The 22,260-nt window shown below is 29.2% G+C and overlaps 2 protein-coding genes across 4 annotated transcripts; both read right to left on the bottom strand.

Moving 5' to 3' along the window:
• Positions 1-6,492: 6,492 nt before the first annotated feature.
• On the bottom strand, positions 6,493-11,539 carry LOC110639446 (uncharacterized). 3 transcript variants are annotated; one of them, XM_021790387.2, is made up of 15 exons: positions 11,173-11,539; positions 10,579-10,701; positions 10,359-10,418; positions 10,123-10,218; positions 9,468-9,551; positions 9,268-9,386; positions 9,073-9,174; positions 8,790-8,906; positions 8,394-8,450; positions 8,180-8,246; positions 7,862-7,915; positions 7,682-7,771; positions 7,470-7,508; positions 7,341-7,379; positions 6,493-6,746 (listed from the first exon to the last, which is right to left on the bottom strand). In XM_021790387.2, the coding sequence occupies exons 1-15, from the start codon at positions 11,188-11,190 to the stop codon at positions 6,600-6,602; spliced, it is 1,212 nt and encodes a 403-aa protein (XP_021646079.2). In that variant the 5' UTR covers positions 11,191-11,539; the 3' UTR covers positions 6,493-6,599. The 3 variants fall into 3 exon arrangements, with proteins under 3 accessions (XP_021646079.2, XP_058002944.1, XP_058002945.1); XM_058146961.1 differs by lacking the exon at positions 11,173-11,539 and adding an exon at positions 10,798-11,016; XM_058146962.1 differs by lacking the exons at positions 8,394-8,450; positions 11,173-11,539 and adding an exon at positions 10,798-11,018.
• Positions 11,540-16,883: 5,344 nt separating this feature from the next.
• On the bottom strand, positions 16,884-18,853 carry LOC131179901 (auxin efflux carrier component 5-like). The gene is made up of 5 exons (XM_058146963.1): positions 17,998-18,853; positions 17,789-17,874; positions 17,544-17,701; positions 17,321-17,397; positions 16,884-17,190 (listed from the first exon to the last, which is right to left on the bottom strand). Exons 1-5 carry the CDS (start codon positions 18,663-18,665, stop codon positions 17,118-17,120), a joined length of 1,062 nt encoding a protein of 353 aa, XP_058002946.1. The 5' UTR covers positions 18,666-18,853; the 3' UTR covers positions 16,884-17,117.
• Positions 18,854-22,260: the final 3,407 nt, after the last annotated feature.

Below are 22,260 nucleotides of genomic sequence, written 5' to 3'. Positions count from 1 at the left end.
GGGAGCTGAACAGAATCAACAATAACTTAAAATGGGAGCCTTTTTTCCCCTCCACTTATTGCTTTTCTCCACTATTTCTGGTCCAATAATATCTATACATTTTCATTCTTGAAGAAAGAATGATGCAATTACAAGTCCTGAAATTAAACATGTACGAAGACACTTAACTTAAAGTCGCTGCAACATTAGGATGCTCCATTTGATGCTTGAAATATCTGAACTTCAAAGCCTGAGATCTCTACATAACTCTATCTTCATTTCTGCATTAATTCCATCTGTAAAATAAATTTTAATAGATCATAACAATCATAAACATAATGTGAATCATAAACATAAGATTCAACTATCACCATATAATGGATCTTGAACAAATAAATTCTCACAGATCTAGAAAGCATACTTGATGCGGAGTTTTACTTGAGTCATGACAGTAATTGAGAGAGACCCTTTGATTCAACAAACTGATTTCTCTCTCTTGACCCTTCTTGATTTACACACAAGACTTTAGCTATGGAAGACTTTCTTGAGATGACCCTAATGTCTTTAACTTTATGAGAGAGAATGTGTGTAACCTTATAGGCAGAGAGAGAACCAGCTCATATATATATATATATATATATATATATATATATATATATATATATATATATATATATATATATTCAAGATTTAATCTGATACGTCCATCAAGTATTCTTATACAATTAAAATTAGGATTTGCTTCAATAAAAGTAATCCTTGTATAATTAGGATTTGTATTAATTAAAGTAAATATCAATTAATATTGGGCCACATTAAAGGAATTGATTTTGGTCCATTTAGTAATATTAATTACCGGACAAAATCTTACATTTTCCCATTTGGCACAATAATTAGGTGATATAAACTTTAATAATATAAACATTAGGCATGCATAAAATAAACAAATCATTTCCATAATGTACTTCATAATTACCTTCTTATAATAAATTACTAAGTATGAGTTATAGCGGTTGTACATTATTTAATCACATACTTCCTTCCATATACTATAATACTAGCAACTTACTATAGTAGGTACATAATGGATATATATTTATCACATCATGGTCCACAATAATGTCTCCAAAGACTTTTCCTATTATCATTCACTCAAAATATTATGTGTACACAATAATGAGAAACATGAAACATTTCAATATATATTAGAAATACATCAATGAGCTCAGAGTGTCAAAGCCAATACATATACATTAATACAATCAAGACCCATTATAAGAAAATATTCTTTAAATGTCTTAGGTTGTGAACCCTTAATTAACGGATATGCTATAATGAGATAAATACTATTATGCGCAATAGACACTTATTATTTCTGAATTTTCTCCTTGACAACAAAATATTTTAATTCCATATGCTTGGTACATTTGGCAAAGTTATCGTTTATGGAGAAAATACTATTACGGAATTATCAGAATGAATTCTCAGCAGCTTACTAATGGTGTTGACTACCTCAAGTCTTAAGATAAATTCCGCATCCATATGCATGAATTATAACTTAAAAACATGCCTTAAATTTTGCTTTCATAATGGATGAAATAATGACAGACTATTTTTCGGTATATTTTCATAATACTGTTCTTTCAACTAATAAGAACAAGTAGCCAAAATAAATTTTTATTGTCAACACATCCAGCTAAATTTGAATCTAAATATCCAATCACTTCTAAATGATTAGATATCCTATAAGTGAGCATGAAATCTTTAGTTCATTGTAGGTGCCATAAAATTTTCTTTGCAGCTTTCTAGTTATCAATTCCAGGATAAAGAATTGTACAAATTTAAGCATACATCAAATTGTCCACAATTGAAGCATAAGGAATTGATTTCATTTTTTTACGTTCCACATCATTCTTTGGACATTGATTGATATTGAATTTGTCCCCTTTTTGTATGGGAACAATTCTTGCTGAACATTTATGCATATTAAATCTCTCTAGAATTCTATCAATATAGGCTTTCTGAGACAAACCCAACAGTACTTGTGATCTATTGTGGAATATTTCTATTCTAATCATAAATGATGCCTTTTCCATATCTTTCATTTCAAAATTCATTGAGAGAAAATCTTTAGTCTCACGTAATATGCCCAAATTATTTGCAGCAAACAAGATATCATCAACATATAGAATTAAGAAAATAAACATATTCCCACTGATCTTAAGATATATATACATCAATTAATGACTTTTCTTTAAATCAAAAGACTTTATGGTATTATTAAACTTAATATACCACTGGTGAAAAACTTACTTAAGTATGTATATTGATTTCTTAAGTTTACACACCATATGGCATTTTCCTTCAACTGAGAAACCTTAAGGTTGGTCCATATAAACTTCTTCTTCAAGTTCTTCATTTAGAAAGGCTGTTTTCACATCTATTTGGTGATAATGAGCCACCAATGCCATGATAATTATTAATGAGTCTTTTTTTGAGACTAGTGAAAATGTTTCCTTATAGTTAACACCATCCTTCTGAGTAAAACCCTTGGCAATAAGTCTTACTTTATATCATTTGATTTTGTCATTCGAGTCGTGCTTGGTCTTAAAGACCCATTTACACCCAACTCGTTTAGATCCTTTAGGCAATTCGATAAGATCCCATACTTTGTTTTGTTCCATAAATTTTAACTCATCTTTCATGGCATCTAACCACTTATCAGACTCATTACTTTCTATAGCTTGTGAAAAAGAAACTGGATCTTTATTAATTCCTATGTCAAAATTTGACTTTTGCAAGTAAACCATGTAATCATTAGCAATTGCCGATCTCCTTTCTCTTTGAGATCTTCTTAATGGCATTTCTTGTGGTTCACCTTCATTAGCTCTTTGTGGGTTAGCTTCTTCAGGATGTGTTTCATCATTATGTTGTGTAGCATTGTTAGGTCCTTCAACAATTGCTGGAACAATATGTGGAGCAAGAGTGGATATTGGAACTTTAATAGGCACATGAAAATCAACTTTATTTTCTTGTATATCCACATCCTGTCTCTCAACACTCCCACTAACTTCACCATTCTCAAGGAATCTTGCATTCAGTTTCTTCAATTCTTGGACTATGATTTGGAACATAAAAACTATTTCTTTTAGATTTCTCTGGATAACTAATAAAGTATCCACTTATCGTTCGAGAATTTAATTTCTTTTCATGTGGATTATAAATTCTTGCTTCCGCTCGACAACCACAAACATGCAGGTGTCTTAAACTAGGTTTCCTTCCAGTCCATAATTCATAAGGTGTTTTTGATACTGTCTTACTAGGAATCCTATTTAACAAGTATATAGTGGTTTTAAGTGTATATATCTACAAAGATATAGGTAAAGAAGAGTTACACATCAAACTCGTAACCATATTCATTAAAGTCCAATTTTGCCTTTTCGCCACCTCATTTTATTAAGAAATACTTGGTATAGTATATTGTGCACATATGCCATAACTTTCTAAGAACTTTACAAATAGACCATGACATTGTCCCATTTCAGTGTGTTTCCCATAGTATTCACTACCTCTATCTGACCTTACTATTTTTATTTTTCTATCTAATTGCCTCTCAACCTCATTTATGTACACTTCAAGTGCATTTATTGATTGATATTTTTCATTGAGCAAACAAATATGTTCATAACATGAAAAATCATCAATAAAGGTAATGAAATATTTTTCTCCACCAAAAGATTGAGTATCAAAAGGCCTACATATATTAGTGTGTATAATTTCAAGAAGCTAACTGCTTCTTGTAGCTTCTTTCTTATTGTGTTTGATTTGCTTTCTCTTAATGCAATCCGCACACATCAAGATCAATGATATCTAAACTCGGTAGAATCCTATTTTTTATTGACCTTTCTAATCTTTCTTTGGATATGTGACCCAAACGCTTATGCCATAAGAAAACAGAATTCTCATTCAGTCTACTATGATTAATTCCAATATTGCTATAAGTGACAAGGATTCAACAAAATTATCATCAAGTTTCAGTATGTATAGATCATCAGTAAGAATTCCAAAAACAATAATGGAATTATCATTATTATTAAATAAACTGGAACATTCATGCCCAAACTTAACATTGAACCCAAATTCATCAAGTTTTAAAACAAAAATGACATTCTTAGAAATTGAAAGCACATAGAAAGTTTTTAATGGGTCTAGTTGATAGTCATTATCTTAGACCAAACGGTAAGTCTCTATGCCTTCAATTAGATCCTTCATATGGTTTTCCATAAATAGGAAGTCTTAATTGGGCTTTCTGTTTGGACCATAAGGAATTCTTTCATCACATTAGAAACATAAATAGTAGCATTAAAATCAAGCTATCAATTATTATTAGAAACTTCAAATAAGTTTGATTTGAAACATACATAAGTATAAAGATTACCTTTCTTTTCAAATTAAGCTTTATCTTTCAAGCAATCTTTCTGATAGTATTATACTACCATTTTTTCCTTTCCTTAGCTTAAGTAACATTTGAAGATCTATTCTTTTTCTTCTTAAACTTGTAGGCTTTAACTTTAAGTCCTTTATTAGCTTCTTGACCCATAATGTTGACAGAATGAGTCCCTTAATTTTTCAGTCTTATTTCCTTCTATACTAGCTTACTGGCCAATTCATTACCATTTCACTTATCCTTAATAGTGTTGTAATTAATTTGAAATAACTTATATTCAGGAGGTAATGAGTTCAAGATGAACTACACCAATTAGGAATCATCAACTGTCATTCTTAAAGTTTCTAATTTTGCTGCAATATCACTCGTTCCAATAATGTGCTCTTGCATACTTTTCGACCCATCATACTTCATGATCGTGAGTTATGCCATTGGAGTACCAGCGAGTGACTTAACTTCAGAATAGAACATATCTTTCATGAGTTTAAGGTATTCTTTTATATTTTCACCCGGTGGAATTGTAGTCCTAATGTTGTTAGCAATAGTTATTCACAAAAAACATAAAGCTTAATTTGCTTAATGATTCTCATTGCTTATGGTATAACTTCTCTTCCTCACTACTTATATCCATAATAGCAGCGAATTAGCCAAGTTAAGGTCCAAGACACTAATTGGAACTTGACTTGCTCACACCATTCAAAGAAGTTCAATTCATTAAAATAATGAGAGATTAAACTTGCGAATGAAGAGAAAAAGCTGCAAATATTTATATGCTCAAAATAGATTCAGATAACTTTAACAATTAAAGTATACTATAGTTCTCCTTTGGGTAGATACTATAATATACTTTCCTAAATTAAATGCCTTTAAACTTGATTGGATAATAATTAACTTCTATCAAATATACATGTTGTCTTTGGACATCCAATATATATTTGATAAAATATTATTGTCCTCATAATTCTCACTATCATAGAATAATTGATTTACCTTTGGGTAAAATCATTAAGTTCTGATGACTAGTAAGTATCAATTAATATACTTTTCATCATAGGCATCTATTAGTACGGATAATTGATAATTTTTATATGCATGTAAACACCATTCATAGTTCGGCAATTTTGATGATTAACAAACTATTATTTTTATTTTATTTTATTTTAATTTGACTACTTTGGTGACTAAAAAATTAAAACAAATATCATAAGGTATGCATATAAATTATGTATCTTAATAAACCTAATATTTATTCATTAACTAGGTTTAATTATAAATCTTAATTAGATTGGGTAGAAAACATAATTTTTTTTCTTTTAATTTATTTCTTTTGAGAAAATATGATATTAAACTTAAATCCTTTTATAACGCGATTTTTCATCGTGTTAATAATCTTCATGCTCAAAATTTAATTAGATCAAATTTTAATAATATTATTTTAATTATTTTAATAATTAACATTAATTATAAAACTTTCACGATCTACACTTTAATCATACCCATATCTAATAACAAGTAAGTTCTTTAATATTATGTTCATCACCATAGATTTAATGGAGAAATTTAATTATTCAAAACCTAGGGCTGTGATACCACATGTAAAATAAATCTTAATAGATCATAACAATCATAACATAATATAAATTATAATGTAAATCATAAATATAAGATTCAACTATCACCCTAATAATAGATCTTGAATAAATAAATTCTCACAGATCTAAAAAGCATACTTGATGCGGAGTTTTATTTGAGTCATGGCAGTAATTGAGAGAGACCCTTTGATTCAACAAACTGATTTCTCCCTCTTGACCCTTCTTAATTTATACACAAGACTTTAGCGATAGAAGACTTTCTTAAGAAGACCCTAATATCTCTGACTTCATGTGTGTAACCTTATGGGTAGAGAGAGAATCAGTTCATATATATATATATATCCAAGACTTAATCTGATACGTCCATCAAATATCCTTATACAATTAGAATTAGGATTTACTTCAATTAAGGTAATCCTTGTATAATTAGGATTTATATTAATTAAAGTAAATATCAATTGATATTGGACCACATTAAAAGAATTGATTTTGGCTCAGATAGTAATATTAATTACTGGACAAAATCTTACACCGTCGTCTCATCCGTTGTTCGGAACATCAATACTGTGCATAGTACATAATTACACAACTCTAGGGGTTAAATGAAAGCTAGGCAAGCTTTGTTTCTCTGCTTGTTTGTATGGATCTCTCCAACATTTGTCCTCCTTTTCTGCTTTTTGCCATCGTTTTTGAAATATTTTGAATTCAACGAAGGATTGCCTCCTTACCTGCATAATGTTTATGTTCAGTACAGGAGATGGTCTAGGAAGAAAAAGATGATCATGTTAGTAATTTAGCCTTTTGCTGTATGTTCCAGAGTATTTTCCCCCGATTAAGTAGAGCTCTGGAGAGCATCTTGACATCACATCTCTGAAATTCAACCATTCTCTTTATTGCTCTCATTCACGGCAATTTGTGGTTAAGGTGTGTCACAAATGCTATGTTAGTATTTCCCTCTTTCAACAGACTGCAGACGAGAACATTTACCTTGAACCCTTACTTGATGAACCCTTTTGCTACACAAAAGCATGACAGTTTCCTACTCAATAGATTCTTCCTCTAGTGGTTTCCCTGCAGATTGGATATCTAAGTTCTCTATCCAAGCACTCATAGATCTACTAGCAGGCTAAATGTATCAAATATACTAATGAAGCTGCTCTAGGGTCAGTTAGGCTGGCAACTTTAAACAAAATCATTTATGATAAAATAAGTGAGGAAAAAGAAAGAAAAAAAAGGAGACGTAAATTTCGACTAGCCATGACCAAAAAAAAAACTAAAAAACCGAAAGATCTTCAGTAGATATAATTTGAAATGATGCTTACTTTAAGTCTAGGATCCTTTTTATTGGAATGAGATGGATCCTGCAATACAAAGAGCCAAATTATTAGGTTCCAGTAAAACTAGACAACATAAAAGTATTTTTAGGAGATAAATTTGATGTTGGCACTTACTTCAAGCCTACGATCGCTTTTATTGGAATGAGATGATTCCTGCAATGCAGATAGCCAAATACTCAGCTTCAGTAACAGATTAAATCAGGTAAGACACTGAAGAACAAGTTTACATTGAAGAAAACTTAAAGTACTCAAAATTGGCTGAAGAGCTGACTTAACTGAGGCTATTTGCAATGATAAAATCTACGTGACAAATTTGGAGATCTAACCTTATTTTCATCTGTTCCTCCAAGTGTAGGATGACCATAATGCACTATGTACTCAGCATCCACAACACCAATATTTTTTATTCGATCACCCTATAAAAAGAATGACTCAACCATCAAGTTTTGGGAAAGCAGACGTGGAAGAGATTAAACAAGATAGCTATAGAACACAAAGAAGCTTGCCTGCGCACAATAACCAAGCTGATAATCAAGACCCCAAGCATGGATCAAGTCATTCTGGAAAAGAAAATGTCAATCAGAAAGATGGACAACAGGGTAACAAGATATGGCATAGGCCATAAAATATAACACCAGTAAATTATTGCCATTAATAGCCTAGTGGTTAAGTGTTTGCTGCATAATACAATTCGTATCCAAATGGACAAAAGAAAAAGAGATACAGTTGCCACACCTCTCCAACTCCATCCTATAAATCCAAAAGAAAAGGCAGATAGGGAGAAGTGAAATGAACAAAATAATTAGTGCAGTACAATAACGTGCCTGGATCATATACCACACACAACGCCATGCAGCTCTTGAGAAAACAGGGGCCATCATTTCTACCCACCTACAATCAGAGATTTTCAGCATAGTTTCATCAAGAAAATAAATAACTGAAATATTGTTCCAAACAAATAATAAAAAACCTTCTAAAGCAAAATAAAATATAATTGAACTGTGTTATACAAAGCTATGTAATATATGCAAATTTTACCCTGTGCATGGAGGAGCAGTACTATTGCCATGACAAATTCCAGGCTTGAAAGTTCTTCTGCTAACAATGAAAAGAAGCCATATACAAGGACGGCAAAGTAACCAACAGTGTTGAGGCAATTTAGAAGCTTATGAGGCTAATTTTAAAACTCAAAATTTTTCCCAAGAGGAGAATATTGGTGTAGCATAATATGGGCAACAAAAATGAGTTGAATCAGAGAACATAGAATCTGCTTGCTCCAAATCAAGAAATTGGAGGTGCCATCAAACCAGCATCGTGTTTTTATACAGCTAAATTGCTCCACATATTGTAAAAAGCTGTGTACTAAATTGGAACAGTGAAATTTTCTTCTGATAAAAGAGTCATCATTAGAGACAAAAGAGGCTGCATAAAAACCTGTGCACTATTGATTTCCTCATGCGTGCAGTAATTTGCTGGTGTATCTCTGATTGATTAGTGTCCAGTGCGGGCTGTGATATCTCAAGCCCCTTGCTTTTAACAATTGATACATACCTAGCATTGTTAATTGAAAATATCACATGCAAGCAGTATTAATAATATAATGTAAGCTAAATTGCTCCACATATTATGCTAAGTAGGTGTGGAAATGTTTCCATTTTAAACTTCTAATCTAAAAGTGCTTTCTTATAATCCCAAAAAGTTTTGCAGTTTAACATACTTTTCAGGGTCAAAATTTTCAACCCCAAGGTCCTCGTCCCAGAGAAAAATATAATTGTACTCTGCAACAATATCAGGATGCAAGAAACGTTTTGCAAACCACCTAGCACCACAAACCAAACTCAGTAAAATTACATTTACAAAAATGCATATTGCAGTAGAAATGATGATAGGATTGAGGACCGAGGCAACTTGCCATTTAGTTTGATTGTGGGCAGAAACATGTATAACATGATCATTCCACTTGTAATCCTTCCATTCATCAACAACGCCATCATAGTGGAAAAGCATTACAGTAAAATTACTTGATAGGAACTGCAAATAAAAAGAGTAATTATAAATCCCAAACTGAAAGCAGAGAAATGTTGTATAAGATGCACATTTAAACTTTAATACCTTTTTGACCATCTCATCAACAATATCTCTTTGCTTTATTCCAACAGCCAGTGTAAATAAGTTACTTGAAGAATTTTCATTGCTCTGTAGAAACCATATCCAAGTCAATATTATATTCAAACAAAGAAAACAACGAGGCAAAGAAGAAGATGAAAAATGTCAACCAAGTTTAAATGATTCTGGCTTCCGTCATCAAAATGCTGACAAAGTTTATCATCTACTGTTGTCATATTGATATGCATCAAATGCTAATTGATTGTGCTAGATAGCCAATAAGTGCTTTGAAAAAAGTCTGAATATATATCAAAAAGTTTTGCATCTATGCAACATATATGCAACCAGTAATGGCTGCACGCCCATAGCAGCAGCCAGTGATGCTTCCTTAGTCCTTACAGGTTTCTAGCTTCAAAACATCATTAGGTGTCTTTAAAGTGCCTAATGTACATTATCAGTAAGCCAACAATAAGGCTGGTGATAGCAAATCACATATCATTGCTCATATCTCTCCTATAAACAACCAATAAACAATATGCTTTCCTTGATATCCATACTAAAATAATATTCCAATCTCCAGAATTCAAAGAACTACATATTTGGAGAACGAGAGAGCCATCATATTGACTGAAACTTTTTCAGTCAACTCATAAACCTTTACCTTTGGAAAGCCCCATAATGGTCTCATTTGCAAATTGGAAGTCCGTGAAACAATGCCTTCAGGTAATGCCTCGCTTCCAGGAGGCCTGCATTGATTCTAGAATAGATAAACACATGTAAGCCATAAATCACAGCAATTTAAACACATGTAAGCCATAAATCACAGCAATTTGACTCTTTGAGCATTCAATTTCCTTGTTCAAATGACATAGAACTTGCCAGCAAGCAAAAACAAACCTTGCAAGTGACGAATTTTAAATTCTGGAAACTATCAACTATTCTCCATCTTGATAATTTCTGCAGAACAGGCTCAAAGTTATTCTACACTTCAAAGATAACACCACTTTTGAAGAATCAGAACAAGGAAATCAAAACTAGAAAAATAAACCAAACATTTCAAATTTCTTCAATTTTATGATGTGGGCATATATATATATATATATATAAACATCTATACCTCTTTGTAATCTGGAACTATGAATGCGCTTCCTATGAAGAAAACTAGAAAAAGAAAAGAAGCTGCAGGAAGAAAGCTACAAAAACACGATCTCCTACTCTTCGGATCTACAGGCAATGGTACCTGAAAAATAAAACTAAGTCATAATAATTTCACTAGCTAGATAAACAACAAATTCCCTTCTACCATATGCACATAAATAAATGCACAGATACACACAATTAGCAGTCCTAGCACCCAAAAAGACAGATTATTTTCAATTGAAGCACCAGCGAGAAGAAACAAGATTAATGTAAAAACAAAACTCATAGTTCTGCAGAGAAGTCCAGCACTGTAAAATTATCTACGGCCAAATAATTGGGAAAAGAAAAGGCTCATAGTAATCACAGATTATTGGTTCGAATTCAACTCAGGCAGCTATCAAAATCAAATTAAAAGGATTAAAAAATAAAAAAGACAAAGAAAAAAGAACTTTGGCTTTCACTCTTTTTCGCTTTGCAATGCTTCTTGCTACCAACTTTAGTATCAGAAAAATTAGAGAAACGTATTTAATCACATAAAACAGAGCCCCTTTTTCTATAAATAGAAACTTACAGGATTGAACAACTTCATGTTCCACGAAACTCAATGCAGTCTGGCGGGTTCACGTAATGACGACGCCGTTTAGGCCTCCTTATGTGTCGTCGGAGAAAGCATGTTTCTTCGGTTGTTGTCGGAGCAAGGGGAAAAAAAACATTATGTACGCATAGGAAAGTTTTTACATTTTAACTGTAATTATTACAAACAGGAACAGAACAGAAACAGGACAGGACAACACGAACGTCAGTGTTGGATTGTTTAAGGTGAGGATGAGAAACAGATAAGGGAAGACTAGGAGCACCAAATTCTAGCCCAAAGAGCACGGCGACTGGCCGAGAGGGGAATTGCGTTTCACACGACTTTCAATTATGCGTTTTCTCTTTGTTTCTTTCTTTACTTGTCAATTCAAGGCCCCATCTTGCATGTTTTCTACCCATTTTCCATATTTTATAATTTTTCATTTATTACTCTCTATTCCAAGATATATATAAAATGTTAAATAAAATTTATTATTGTAATTATATTTTCTGAAAAATAAAAGTAGAGATACGTACGCCAGTTGGATGGTTGTAGCAGATAAATAGAACACTGGATGGTAATTGCGAGGCCATGAAAGGTCACTGTCGGCCTCCAATGAAATTTTTGGCGGAACCCAGCCTACTGCTGCTGTCTTTACTAAATGACTTATTATTGTTGGAAACATTATCCAAAGAGTTTTTTTTTTTTTTTTTTTTTTTGCCAATTTATGAGTTAGCCACTGAAAATATTAGTTTTTTTCTGAAAAAAATTATCAAATTAATTTCGAATTTATATAAAATTACTGTCAAATTTATAAATTATTTGAGTTGAATACAAATTAAAATGAGTAAGAATTTTACTAGCTAAATGAATAAAAAATTACTGCAATTTTTTTAAATCATATGAAAGTGGGAGTAGAGGAGCTACGCCAGTTGGATGGCTGTAGCAGATTAATAAAGCCGTGGACAGTATAATTGCGAGTAAAAGCAATGGAGGTAAAACCGTAAAAGGCTTAAAAAAAAAAAAAAAAAAAAAAAAAAAGGGTAAAAGATACCTGTTGGCCTTTAATGAAATTTTGGCAACTGCATTTGAATTGAATAAATCAAATTAAATCATTTTAATTTAATAATTTAATTTAATTTTTAAGATATTTTGATTTGATTTGGTTTAATTTTATAGTTTAAGAATTTTAGTTATTTTAATTTGATTTGATTTTAGAGAGAAAAAAATTGATTGAATCAAACCGAACTGAATTACTTTATTAATTTTTAAATTAATTTATTTTTATAGAGAATTTATAAATTATATGTAATTATATATATATATAAATTATTTAATTTTATTGATTAATGATTATTAGGTTCAAATCAATATCAAAATTAAACCAAATAAATTGAAAATTAAATCTAAATTAAAAAAATCTATCTAAACTCAAACACTAATCGGTTCAAATCAAACTGGACTGAAATAGAGCAATTTAATTTGGTTCAATTCAAGTCTAAATTAAAAAATCTATCTAAACTCAAAAATTGATCGGTTCAAACCAAATTGAACTGAAATAGAGCGATTTAGTTTGGTTCAATTTTGTATTCATTTTAATTCAATTTAGTTTTTAAAATATAATAATTCAATTTTAATGATTCGATTTCGTTCGATTGAATTTGATTTAAACCGAATATTCAACCTTATCCACTACTTCCATCTTCACTAAAGCTTGTTTGTCAAGTTTCTAGAGATAGAAAATGAGTTTTTAGTGGGTTTGTTTGGGAATGAGACTTTTTTTTTTTTTTTTAGATAGAGACTCACACATTTAATGTTTAGGGATAGTATTCGGTATTTTAATAAAATTATGATTGAGAATGAGATTTAAACTCTAACAATATTATTTTTTTAGTTTATTAAATTGGTGGATTTTTATGGATTAATGATATTTTAATATTTGACATTTTTATTATTTTATTTTAAAAAAATTTCATACGCTCCATTTAAATATAAGACTTCCTTGGTAGTGAATATTATATAAAAAAATTTAAATTAAATTTTCACATAATCGAACTATTTTTAACTTGATTTTTTTATACTTTGTTGACAAAAAATTATTTAAAAAAAATTAAATTTAATTATTTGAAAATAAGAATTTAATTCAATTTTCTTTTTCAGCTTTCAAGTTTGGAAGTTTAATCCCTTTGTTTAGAAACTAGAATCTTATAAAAATTTAAGTTTTTTTTTTTTTTATCAGTTCTCATATTTGAAAATCCAATAAGTGAAAGAATTCATATTTTTAACCTAAAAGAATTTATTTAAAAAATAAAAATTATGTAAAAATAATATAATTGTATAAGAATTGAATTAAATTATTTTATTATAAATCATTTTTTTCGAACCAATGCATAAATGACTATTATTATGCAAATAGCAGATGTTTTTTTTTTTATATACAATTGGTTTTGATTAAAATTTAAATTCAAGATTTTATAATTTTGAAGATAATTTCAATATCACTAAATTAGAGCTTATTGATACATAAAAATCACTTTATTGCCCATTTATGAGTTGACTAATTAGCCATTCAAAATATTACTTTAAAAAAATAATAATTTTAGATTCAAATCAAGTTGTATCAAATTAAAATAATTGTCATCAATTTTGAATTAAATTATATTAACTTTTAATTTTATAAATTATTTGAGTTGGTAAAAGTTAAAATGATTTAGAAATAGTGTTAGTTAATTAAAAAATTTCACCACCACTAATTAAAATTTAATCTATTCCATCATCTAAAAAAAAATAATAACAATTCTTTTAATCAGATTTTTTTTTTAAGTAGACAGATTATAAATAAAATCATCTTGAAGTTTTTTACCCATTAGCAAGTATTTACTTTCTAATTTTGAAAAATAAAATTGAAGGGCCAAATTAGTTAAAAAAATAAAATTATACATCTTCACCGTATGATAATAAATTAATAATAATAATTTACTCTACTATTATTTAATATTAACTATAAAAAATAATTATAGTTATGTACTTATTTATTATTAATTACTAAAATATTTTTATTGTTTTAAAAATATTTATAATTTTACCAGATGAAAAGCAAAGGTTAGAAAAATTTAAAATAAAAGAGAGATGCAAATACATATTTTAAAGTAAATATATGTATAAAACTAAGAAAGAGAAGATAACAAATGAGAAAAAATCACGAAATAAAGCTCAATTTGTCTTTTATATTTATTGAAGTGATTTAATTAATTTATTTTTTAATATTTTATTTAATTTAATTTAAAAATTTTAATTTATGTTCAACTTAACTTAAAATTGAAAAATGTATAATTTGCCCATTATTTTGTGGGTGAGTTATTTTTATTATTATTATTTTTTAATTTTTAATAATAATTAATTATATTTTAATTTTTTAAAATAGTTAAATTATTTTTTAATGTTAATTCAATAATTATAATTAGTTAATTTTATTATATTTAATTTTTTAATATAAATTAATAATATGGAAACATAAAAATAATATATTATATTTTAAATTTATTTAATTATAATTTTCTAATTTTAACTAAAAACATGTAAGTATTAAAATAATGTTTTTTAATTTAAATAATTAAAATTTATGAAAATTTTTAATTTTATTTAATTATAATGAAATAAAAAAATATATATTTTTTATTATTTTTCAATATAATTAAGTATAATTATTATAATTTATATTTTTAATTGGGCTAAATTAAATATAAATTAAAAATTCAAAATGAACCATATTGAATATTCTCAATAAATGTAGGAGCAAATTGAATCTTATTCCAAAAATCAACCTCAGAAAAATATATGCATTAGTAGGAGAAAATTGAAAGAAAAAAAACTGAAAAAATACAATAGGAAATTCTTTGGATCTGGCTATTGTTTAAATGAATAAATGTGTTATTATAAAGAATAGAATAAATTATTATTATTATTATTATTATTATTATTATTATTATTATTATTATTATTATTAGCATAAAGGTGAAGATTTAATTGTTTTTCAATTAATTCAAAAATTACAAATTGGATTTTTACCAAATTCATATAAATAAAACTATTTATCATTTTAATTTTGAAATAGGTATATAAATATAATTATTTTTATTAAAAGAATATAAAAGAAGAGTAAAAATACATTTTGTTTAGAAAAGAAAAAAAAAATACACCCATCTCAAGGCATATTATGAGCTAATCTAAGGGTAGCCATTCCTTTGGTTTAATAGTATAATTAGTAAATAGTGCATGATTTCAATATAAATTTAAATATGAAATTATGATTTAATGCTAAATTTTATTAAGATTTTTTTAATATGTAGTCATTTGCATTTGAATTTGTATATTCATTATACATATTTTAATTAATTTTATATAAATCTCGATATAACTATTTAATTTAATGATTATAGAACTCATTTTAATATAAGATCAAACTTATATTAAATGTATTATTCAAAATTAAATTTTCATATATTATTTGATTATTAAATGTATTAATATGGTCCTAAAAAACCTTTTCTATTTTTCACGGAGTTGCAACTCAAACAACAACAACAATCAAAAGGTACTATCTATATTCTAATTAAAAGAATTTTTATTTAGTGCAACTATTGAATATATAATAATTTAATTATAATTATTAATCGTGATAAGATTCACCATAATTAAATATTACAATAAAATTATTATACATATATCGATTTTATTTTTATTGTATGATTTTTGTAATAAAAAATAAATAGAAAAAACGTACACTTTAATTTGGAAAATATACACTCTAATTGGGAAAATGGCGTTCCTCTGCCCCTTTTTGGGTAGAGGAGGCCTTTGAGGGCAGAAGAAAAGCTCCTAGAATCATGCTGGTGGAGGAGGGAGGAGACACGAGGAAAAAATTCTCTCTAAAAACTGGAGAGAGAAGAGCATGGTGGTCTGATATTTAATCACCGTATTGGTGGACTTATATTAAATTGGAGCTGAATATCTGGAAATTATATAAATTAAATAAAAAAAAATATGGGAAAGTCTATATAATAAATCAGTACTTGAATGAAGAGGGTCCTTATTGTACTGCAAGCTCAGTTGATAGCCATAAAACTTAGATAAGTCCACTCTGTCCCATGAGATGTTCCTAGAAATCTCCCTCGTCTTGCGGTGCTGCCAGAGCCAGACTACACTGGGATATTGAATTAAGTAACAGGTAATTTTTTTTTCCAAAATTAAGTTACTGTTAAAAAATTAAAATAAATAAATAAATAAATAATATTTTTCATTTATCAATTATTTAATTAAATTAATTTCATTAGATCTAATATGATAATATTTAAGTTAAACTGAAATCATATCAAATCATTTAAATCAAAATTGTTATAAATAAAAATTGATTCAAACTATGAGTGGATTGAATTAGTAATTTTGGCCCAAAATCAGACTGAAATCTATCCATGGCCAGATCTACTTTGAGATAACTTAAGTATTCTCTTGGCAGCTCTCAGATTAGCTATCGTAGGATTCTTGAAGTGCTGACAAGCTTTTTCAACAGCATGACTGATATCAGGACCTGTGAATGTGAGATTGAAGAGCTTCAACAATTTGTCGAAATTCAGTAGCATCAGTTACAGTGGGATCAAGAATGGTGTGTTTTTCCTGAAGAACTTGCAGTATTGCTATTGCACTGCTTGTAACCATTTGGGTCTCAGATAGCATATCATTTATTGAGGTACTTTTTCTCCATCAAAAGGAATCAATTCGAATATCAAATCCATCTAAATGTTAATTATTATTGATGTAGGTGAAATCAATTTGGAACAAGATTAATCATGGCACAGGACACACATATTAGAAGGAATATAACTCAGTAATAATCCAACAATTCCTTCTACCTACGTTGGTTGTTTCAAAAATGTCTGAAATTGCTAATGTACAAATTCTAAAATAGCAAAATAAGCAATTAACACTGGAAGCGACACCATCATGCCGAAGATCACACTGCATTAAACCAAAATTATAATATTAATAACATTAATAAATATGATTAAAAAAAATATTTTCATATTTTCTTATGGTGTGGAATCATGTACATATAAAATGAATGTAGATGATTGATTGAGAGACTTACGCTGTGCTTAGCATCTCTGCATGCAATCCATATTCTTTAGCGAATATTAAAGATGTAATGGACTGTGGTAATGCTGCCTGTATTACAAGAACAAATTAAATAATCAACTCTCCATCTTGATTAATGGCTAAAATTAGTGAGACTATTTAAGAGTAAGCGTAAGAATTCAAATCTTACTAAAATAATAAATAAATAGAAGCACTAGCTAGAAGGGGAAGTTTACCTGAACGATGGCAACACGTATAACGTCACCATGCAATCCCACAGCAATAGAGCCAATAGCCATGGCTGCAGGTCCAGCGATGAACCTTAGAACCATGCCTATTACAGTTAGGCCTGTCCCACAGGCTATTAGCTTTTCTTGCAAAGCCATGAAGATCCCTGCACACAGGCGGAACTAGAAATTCAGGGGTTAAAATAATAGGCTAAATATATTAAGAAATTAATAATTTTGTAGAGGCAGCTCACCCATGCTAAACATAGCAGTGCCTGTACCAGCCTTTGACATAATCAATATAGATCCCTCCATGATGCTTGGCATTTCAAAATGCCACCTAAATATTCAAATCCATCATCAGATTTCTGAACCACCAAATTAATAAGCATAGAAATTAAATTAAGTATGAAAATTCTGAAAAAAAAGGCAGGAAAAAAAAAGATTAAGAAAAATATGTAACCTGCTTGCTATGAAACCCCAAACAAGGCCAATGATACAGGCATATGAATTAGGATTCATAGCCAATTTGACCCACACCACCTTCATCAAAGCCCAGAAAGAAGGCCTAGCTCTTGCCATGTTATGATCTACACTACCACTTCCCTCCAAATCCTTTTCTAAATTTTCACTATTGCTAATAGAAGAGACGTCAAGTCCTGTTCTTCTAAATTCCAACACAAACAACAGAAGGGTAAGCCATATTATGGCTTGGATGACAGATGATTGGACCACAAGATCAACTGCCATCTGCCCATACATGGGCTTCACTAGAGGCACACCCACAACAAGAGAATTAGTTAAGGTGCATAAAGAGAAGCTTGTAATGGACCATGCGTAGCTTCCTTTACTACAACACTTAGCCCAAAAAGCAAGCACCACCACAATAATGAACTTAGATATAGCATCAGCACCAATGAATAGATAATTCATGTTGAAAGGATCAACATGGGCTGTGAAATCAAAGGTGAAAAGAGGGAGAGTGAAATAACAAACAAAGCGACTCACGGCTCCACTCTGTTCAGGTGTAAATATCTTCCACCACCTTACAGACCCATATCCTAACGCTAGGGCCACATACAGGGGTACCATGGCCACCACCACCTTATAAACATCTTCCCACCCTATCATTTTTCTTGCAAAATTTTGTTTCTTTCAAGATACGTTTACCCTCTTCAAAGAACGGACCCTGTCCTTCCCTATTTAAGGTTTTGACAAGTACTGTTTTGGTGAAATTAGATAGGTTAAGTATTTATGTGCATGCAAGAGGCCATCGATCGACCAAGAAATATTTTTTCCTTTATTTTTTTTTAATAGAGATGACATGAGGTTGGTGGGTGTATACGATTCTATGCCATGGATTCTTGAAGGTATGATCTAATAATAAGGCTTTATAGTGCATGAAAATGTGATGTTGCTTTCACAAGTGGGTTTTAATTTTATTGGAGAATTACATTTCTATATTGGAAGTTAGTTTTTCAACACAATAACTAAATAAGAATAATTATTTGATAGTTAAAAACACGTAATTTATTATCTTATTCTTTATTTACTCTCAATACACTTACTTTTATACTTTTTTAAAATTTATCAAATTTTTTATATGGTCAACAATTAATTTATCGTTATATAGAGAATAAGGAATGAGGCCCCAACTATTACTCCACCCACCTTTGCAAATAGGGTTTACGTTTTTCTGTGAAATTATTGTTTTTCCTTTTATTTATTCTCTCCATTATTCCCAAGTGGAGATTTCAGAGGCAAAGGCCATAGAACACTCATGCTTAATTCCTTGCTATAATTTTGAGACCTAATGTAACATCATTATTCACACATGCAAATGTAACATCAACCAATTTACATGATGACCTAATAAACATAGGAAATAATGTATATTTTAACGGATTAAGAAAGCAAAATTTGGCTTAGTGTTGTATATTATAAGAATTAATGAAGTTATATAGTACTAACTAATTAATTAATAATAAGATATTAAAGTTATTTTGCACCATCGTAATTTGATATTTAAATCAAAGGCAGCACTTGGAATATCATGTCATGTTCGCAATTTGTACGCTAATTAAAATAATGAGTGCTAATGGAAGCTTAATTTCTCTTGTAATGCAAGTTTTAACAGGTTGAATGCAATCCTGTTAACTAGAAATCCATTAAATGCTTTGCATTAATGGACTTAAACTCCACTCATTATATTCCTCTTTAAAGGCTGTTGATGGGATAATATCTATGGGGCAATAGAATTTGGTTCTCTGGAGCTAGTTGATTGAGTTGAGAGGTTTACTTTCTTTCTTTTACTCTTGTTTGCCTGATTTAATAGCTAACCTAGTGAATTTTATATTTCGTCTAGAATATGAAATTATTGTTTAAACTTAATTTATTATGTATTCAAAATATAATATATATTATATGGTAAGACTTACATATAAAATAAGTAAAATTCACAATCATATGTTTATGTCTTTGATCTACAGTAGATTTAGATTTTTTTTTAATATTATTCAATTGATGTGTTGGGAAAGAGAGACAGGCACCTTACAGATCTATAACCCAACGCTAGGGCCACATACAGGGGTACCATGGCCACCGCCACACCTTATAAACATCTTCCCACCCTATCATTTTTCTTGCAAAATTTTGTTTCTTTCTTCAAGATATGTCAACCCTCTTCAAAGAACGGACCCTGCCCTTCCCTATTTAAGGTTTTGCAAGTACTACTGAGGAGAAAGTAGCTAGGTTAAGTATTTATATGCATGCAAGAGGTCATCGATCGACCGAGAATTGCTTTTTGTGCTTTTTTCTAAATAGGTGAGTTTGGAAAAAATAAGCACTAAAAGGATAATTTACAAAATATTTATTAAAGAAGGGTATTTTTACCAGGTAGATTAAATAAAGAATAAGGCGCAATTTTAAACGCATCCAGTCGCATCTATATCCAGTCGCTGGTTGGCAAAAAGCCACGAAACACTACTTAGAGTAGCGATTAGCATCACCGCTCCAGTGATTTTTGCATGGGTCAGCTTAGCCGCTATTCTAAGTAGCAACCAGATCAAAGAATAACAAGGCATTTAAAAAGATATTTGTCTTAGGTTATAAGCCAATGAAACCGGCTTATAAATTGTAAAAATAAATTTATTATTTTATAAGCCAATAAAAATAAATTTGAGAACCAAATTTTCATTTTAATACTTATAAATTTTGTGTTTATAAGCTAATTTTACCTAGTAATTACCATATAATTATTTTTCGATTTTTTAAAATTTCATTATATATCTCATTTAGTATCTTATTAATAATTTTAATAATAAATGTGTTTATAAGCTATTTTTTTATTAAACGTGTTAACTGTTTATCAATCATTTATAAACATTTTAACTAGATATGTAATTGCTTAAAATTTTAAATATTTATAAATTGATTTTTATAAGTTAAGTCAAATAACTGACTAAAAGATATTAAAAAAAAAAAACATAATGATGAGGCAACTACCTTTCTAATTATATGGGCAAAATGATTCTCACTCTCTCGCATAGAAAAATTATATAATGAAACCAATATGTGTACAATAGTTTCATTATAACCATTGATTATAATGAGTCTCATGTAAGTCCCACCATGATCAATGATTATAATGAAACTGTTGTATTTATAATAATCGTACCAAATAAAAATTCCCTGACGTGACATGTTCTCCAAAGCAGGGAAGTGCTCTTTCTTAAAAAAGAAAAAATTCGCTCACTCTTAATGTTATTAAGCAATAACAATTTTGTTATAATAGAAGTCAAGAGAGCAAAATAGAGTATAACTCCACTTCAGAACATGTTAGATTCAACGTTATATTGTGTATGTTTATATTTTAATCAATAGATTACAAAGCAAGGTCTAAAATTAGAAACTAGATGTAGTCATTGATAAGAATCGCATCTTGTTCTTCATTTCGTCCTATCCGACAAAAAAAAAATAGTCTTTTTAATATATATTTTGTAAGTCACTTTTTTATGTGTTTTATTTCTTTTGAGAAAATATGATATTAAACTTAAATCCTTTTATAACACGATTTTTCATCGTGTTAATAATCTTCATGCTCAAAATTTAATTAGGTCAAATTTTAATAATATTATTTTAATTATTTTAATAATTAACATTAATCATTAAATTTTCACGATCTACACTTTAATCATACCCATATCTAATAATAAGTAAGTTCTTTAATATTATGTTCATCACCATAGATTTAATGGAGAAATTTAATTATTCAAAATCTAGGGCTCTGATACCACATGTAAAATAAATCTTAATAGATCATAACAATCATAACATAATATAAATTAAAATATAAGATTCAACTATCACCCTAATAATAGATATTGAATAAATAAATTCTCACATATCTAAAAAGCATACTTGATGCGGAGTTTTATTTGAGTCATGGCAGTAATTGAGAGAGACCCTTTGATTCAACAAACTGATTTCTCCCTCTTGACCCTTCTTAATTTATACACAAGACTTTAGCGATAGAAGACTTTCTTAAGAAGACCCTAATATCTCTGACTTCATGTGTGTAACCTTATGGATAGAGAGAGAATCAGTTCATATATATATATATATATCCAAGACTTAATCTGATACGTCCATCAAATATCCTTATACAATTAGAATTAGGATTTACTTCAATTAAGTAATCCTTGTATAATTAGGATTTATATTAATT

The sequence above is a fragment of the Hevea brasiliensis genome, chromosome 5, assembly GCF_030052815.1.
Source record: "Hevea brasiliensis isolate MT/VB/25A 57/8 chromosome 5, ASM3005281v1, whole genome shotgun sequence".
NCBI lineage: Eukaryota > Viridiplantae > Streptophyta > Magnoliopsida > Malpighiales > Euphorbiaceae > Hevea > Hevea brasiliensis.
Note: the sequence above shows the minus strand (reverse complement) of the source record. Positions and strands in the feature narration are given on the sequence as shown.

What these genes read in the sequence shown, in the direction of transcription:
- LOC110639446 (XM_058146961.1), bottom strand. Translation starts at nt 10,887, where the DNA reads ATGAGTTTTGTTTTTACATTAATCTTGTTTCTTCTCGCTGGTGCTTCA. An exon ending in TTGATGAGATGGTCAAAAAG is followed by an intron (nt 9,387 to 9,467) that starts GTATTAAAGTTT and finishes TTTTATTTGCAG; the next exon opens with TTCCTATCAAGTAATTTTAC. An exon ending in AGGAAATCAATAGTGCACAG is followed by an intron (nt 8,451 to 8,789) that starts GTTTTTATGCAG and finishes CATTGTTAGCAG; the next exon opens with AAGAACTTTCAAGCCTGGAA.
- LOC131179901 (XM_058146963.1), bottom strand. Translation starts at nt 18,665, where the DNA reads ATGATAGGGTGGGAAGATGTTTATAAGGTGGTGGTGGCCATGGTACCC. An exon ending in CACTGCTATGTTTAGCATGG is followed by an intron (nt 17,702 to 17,788) that starts GTGAGCTGCCTC and finishes GCCTGTGTGCAG; the next exon opens with GGATCTTCATGGCTTTGCAA. An exon ending in TACGTGTTGCCATCGTTCAG is followed by an intron (nt 17,398 to 17,543) that starts GTAAACTTCCCC and finishes CTTGTAATACAG; the next exon opens with GCAGCATTACCACAGTCCAT.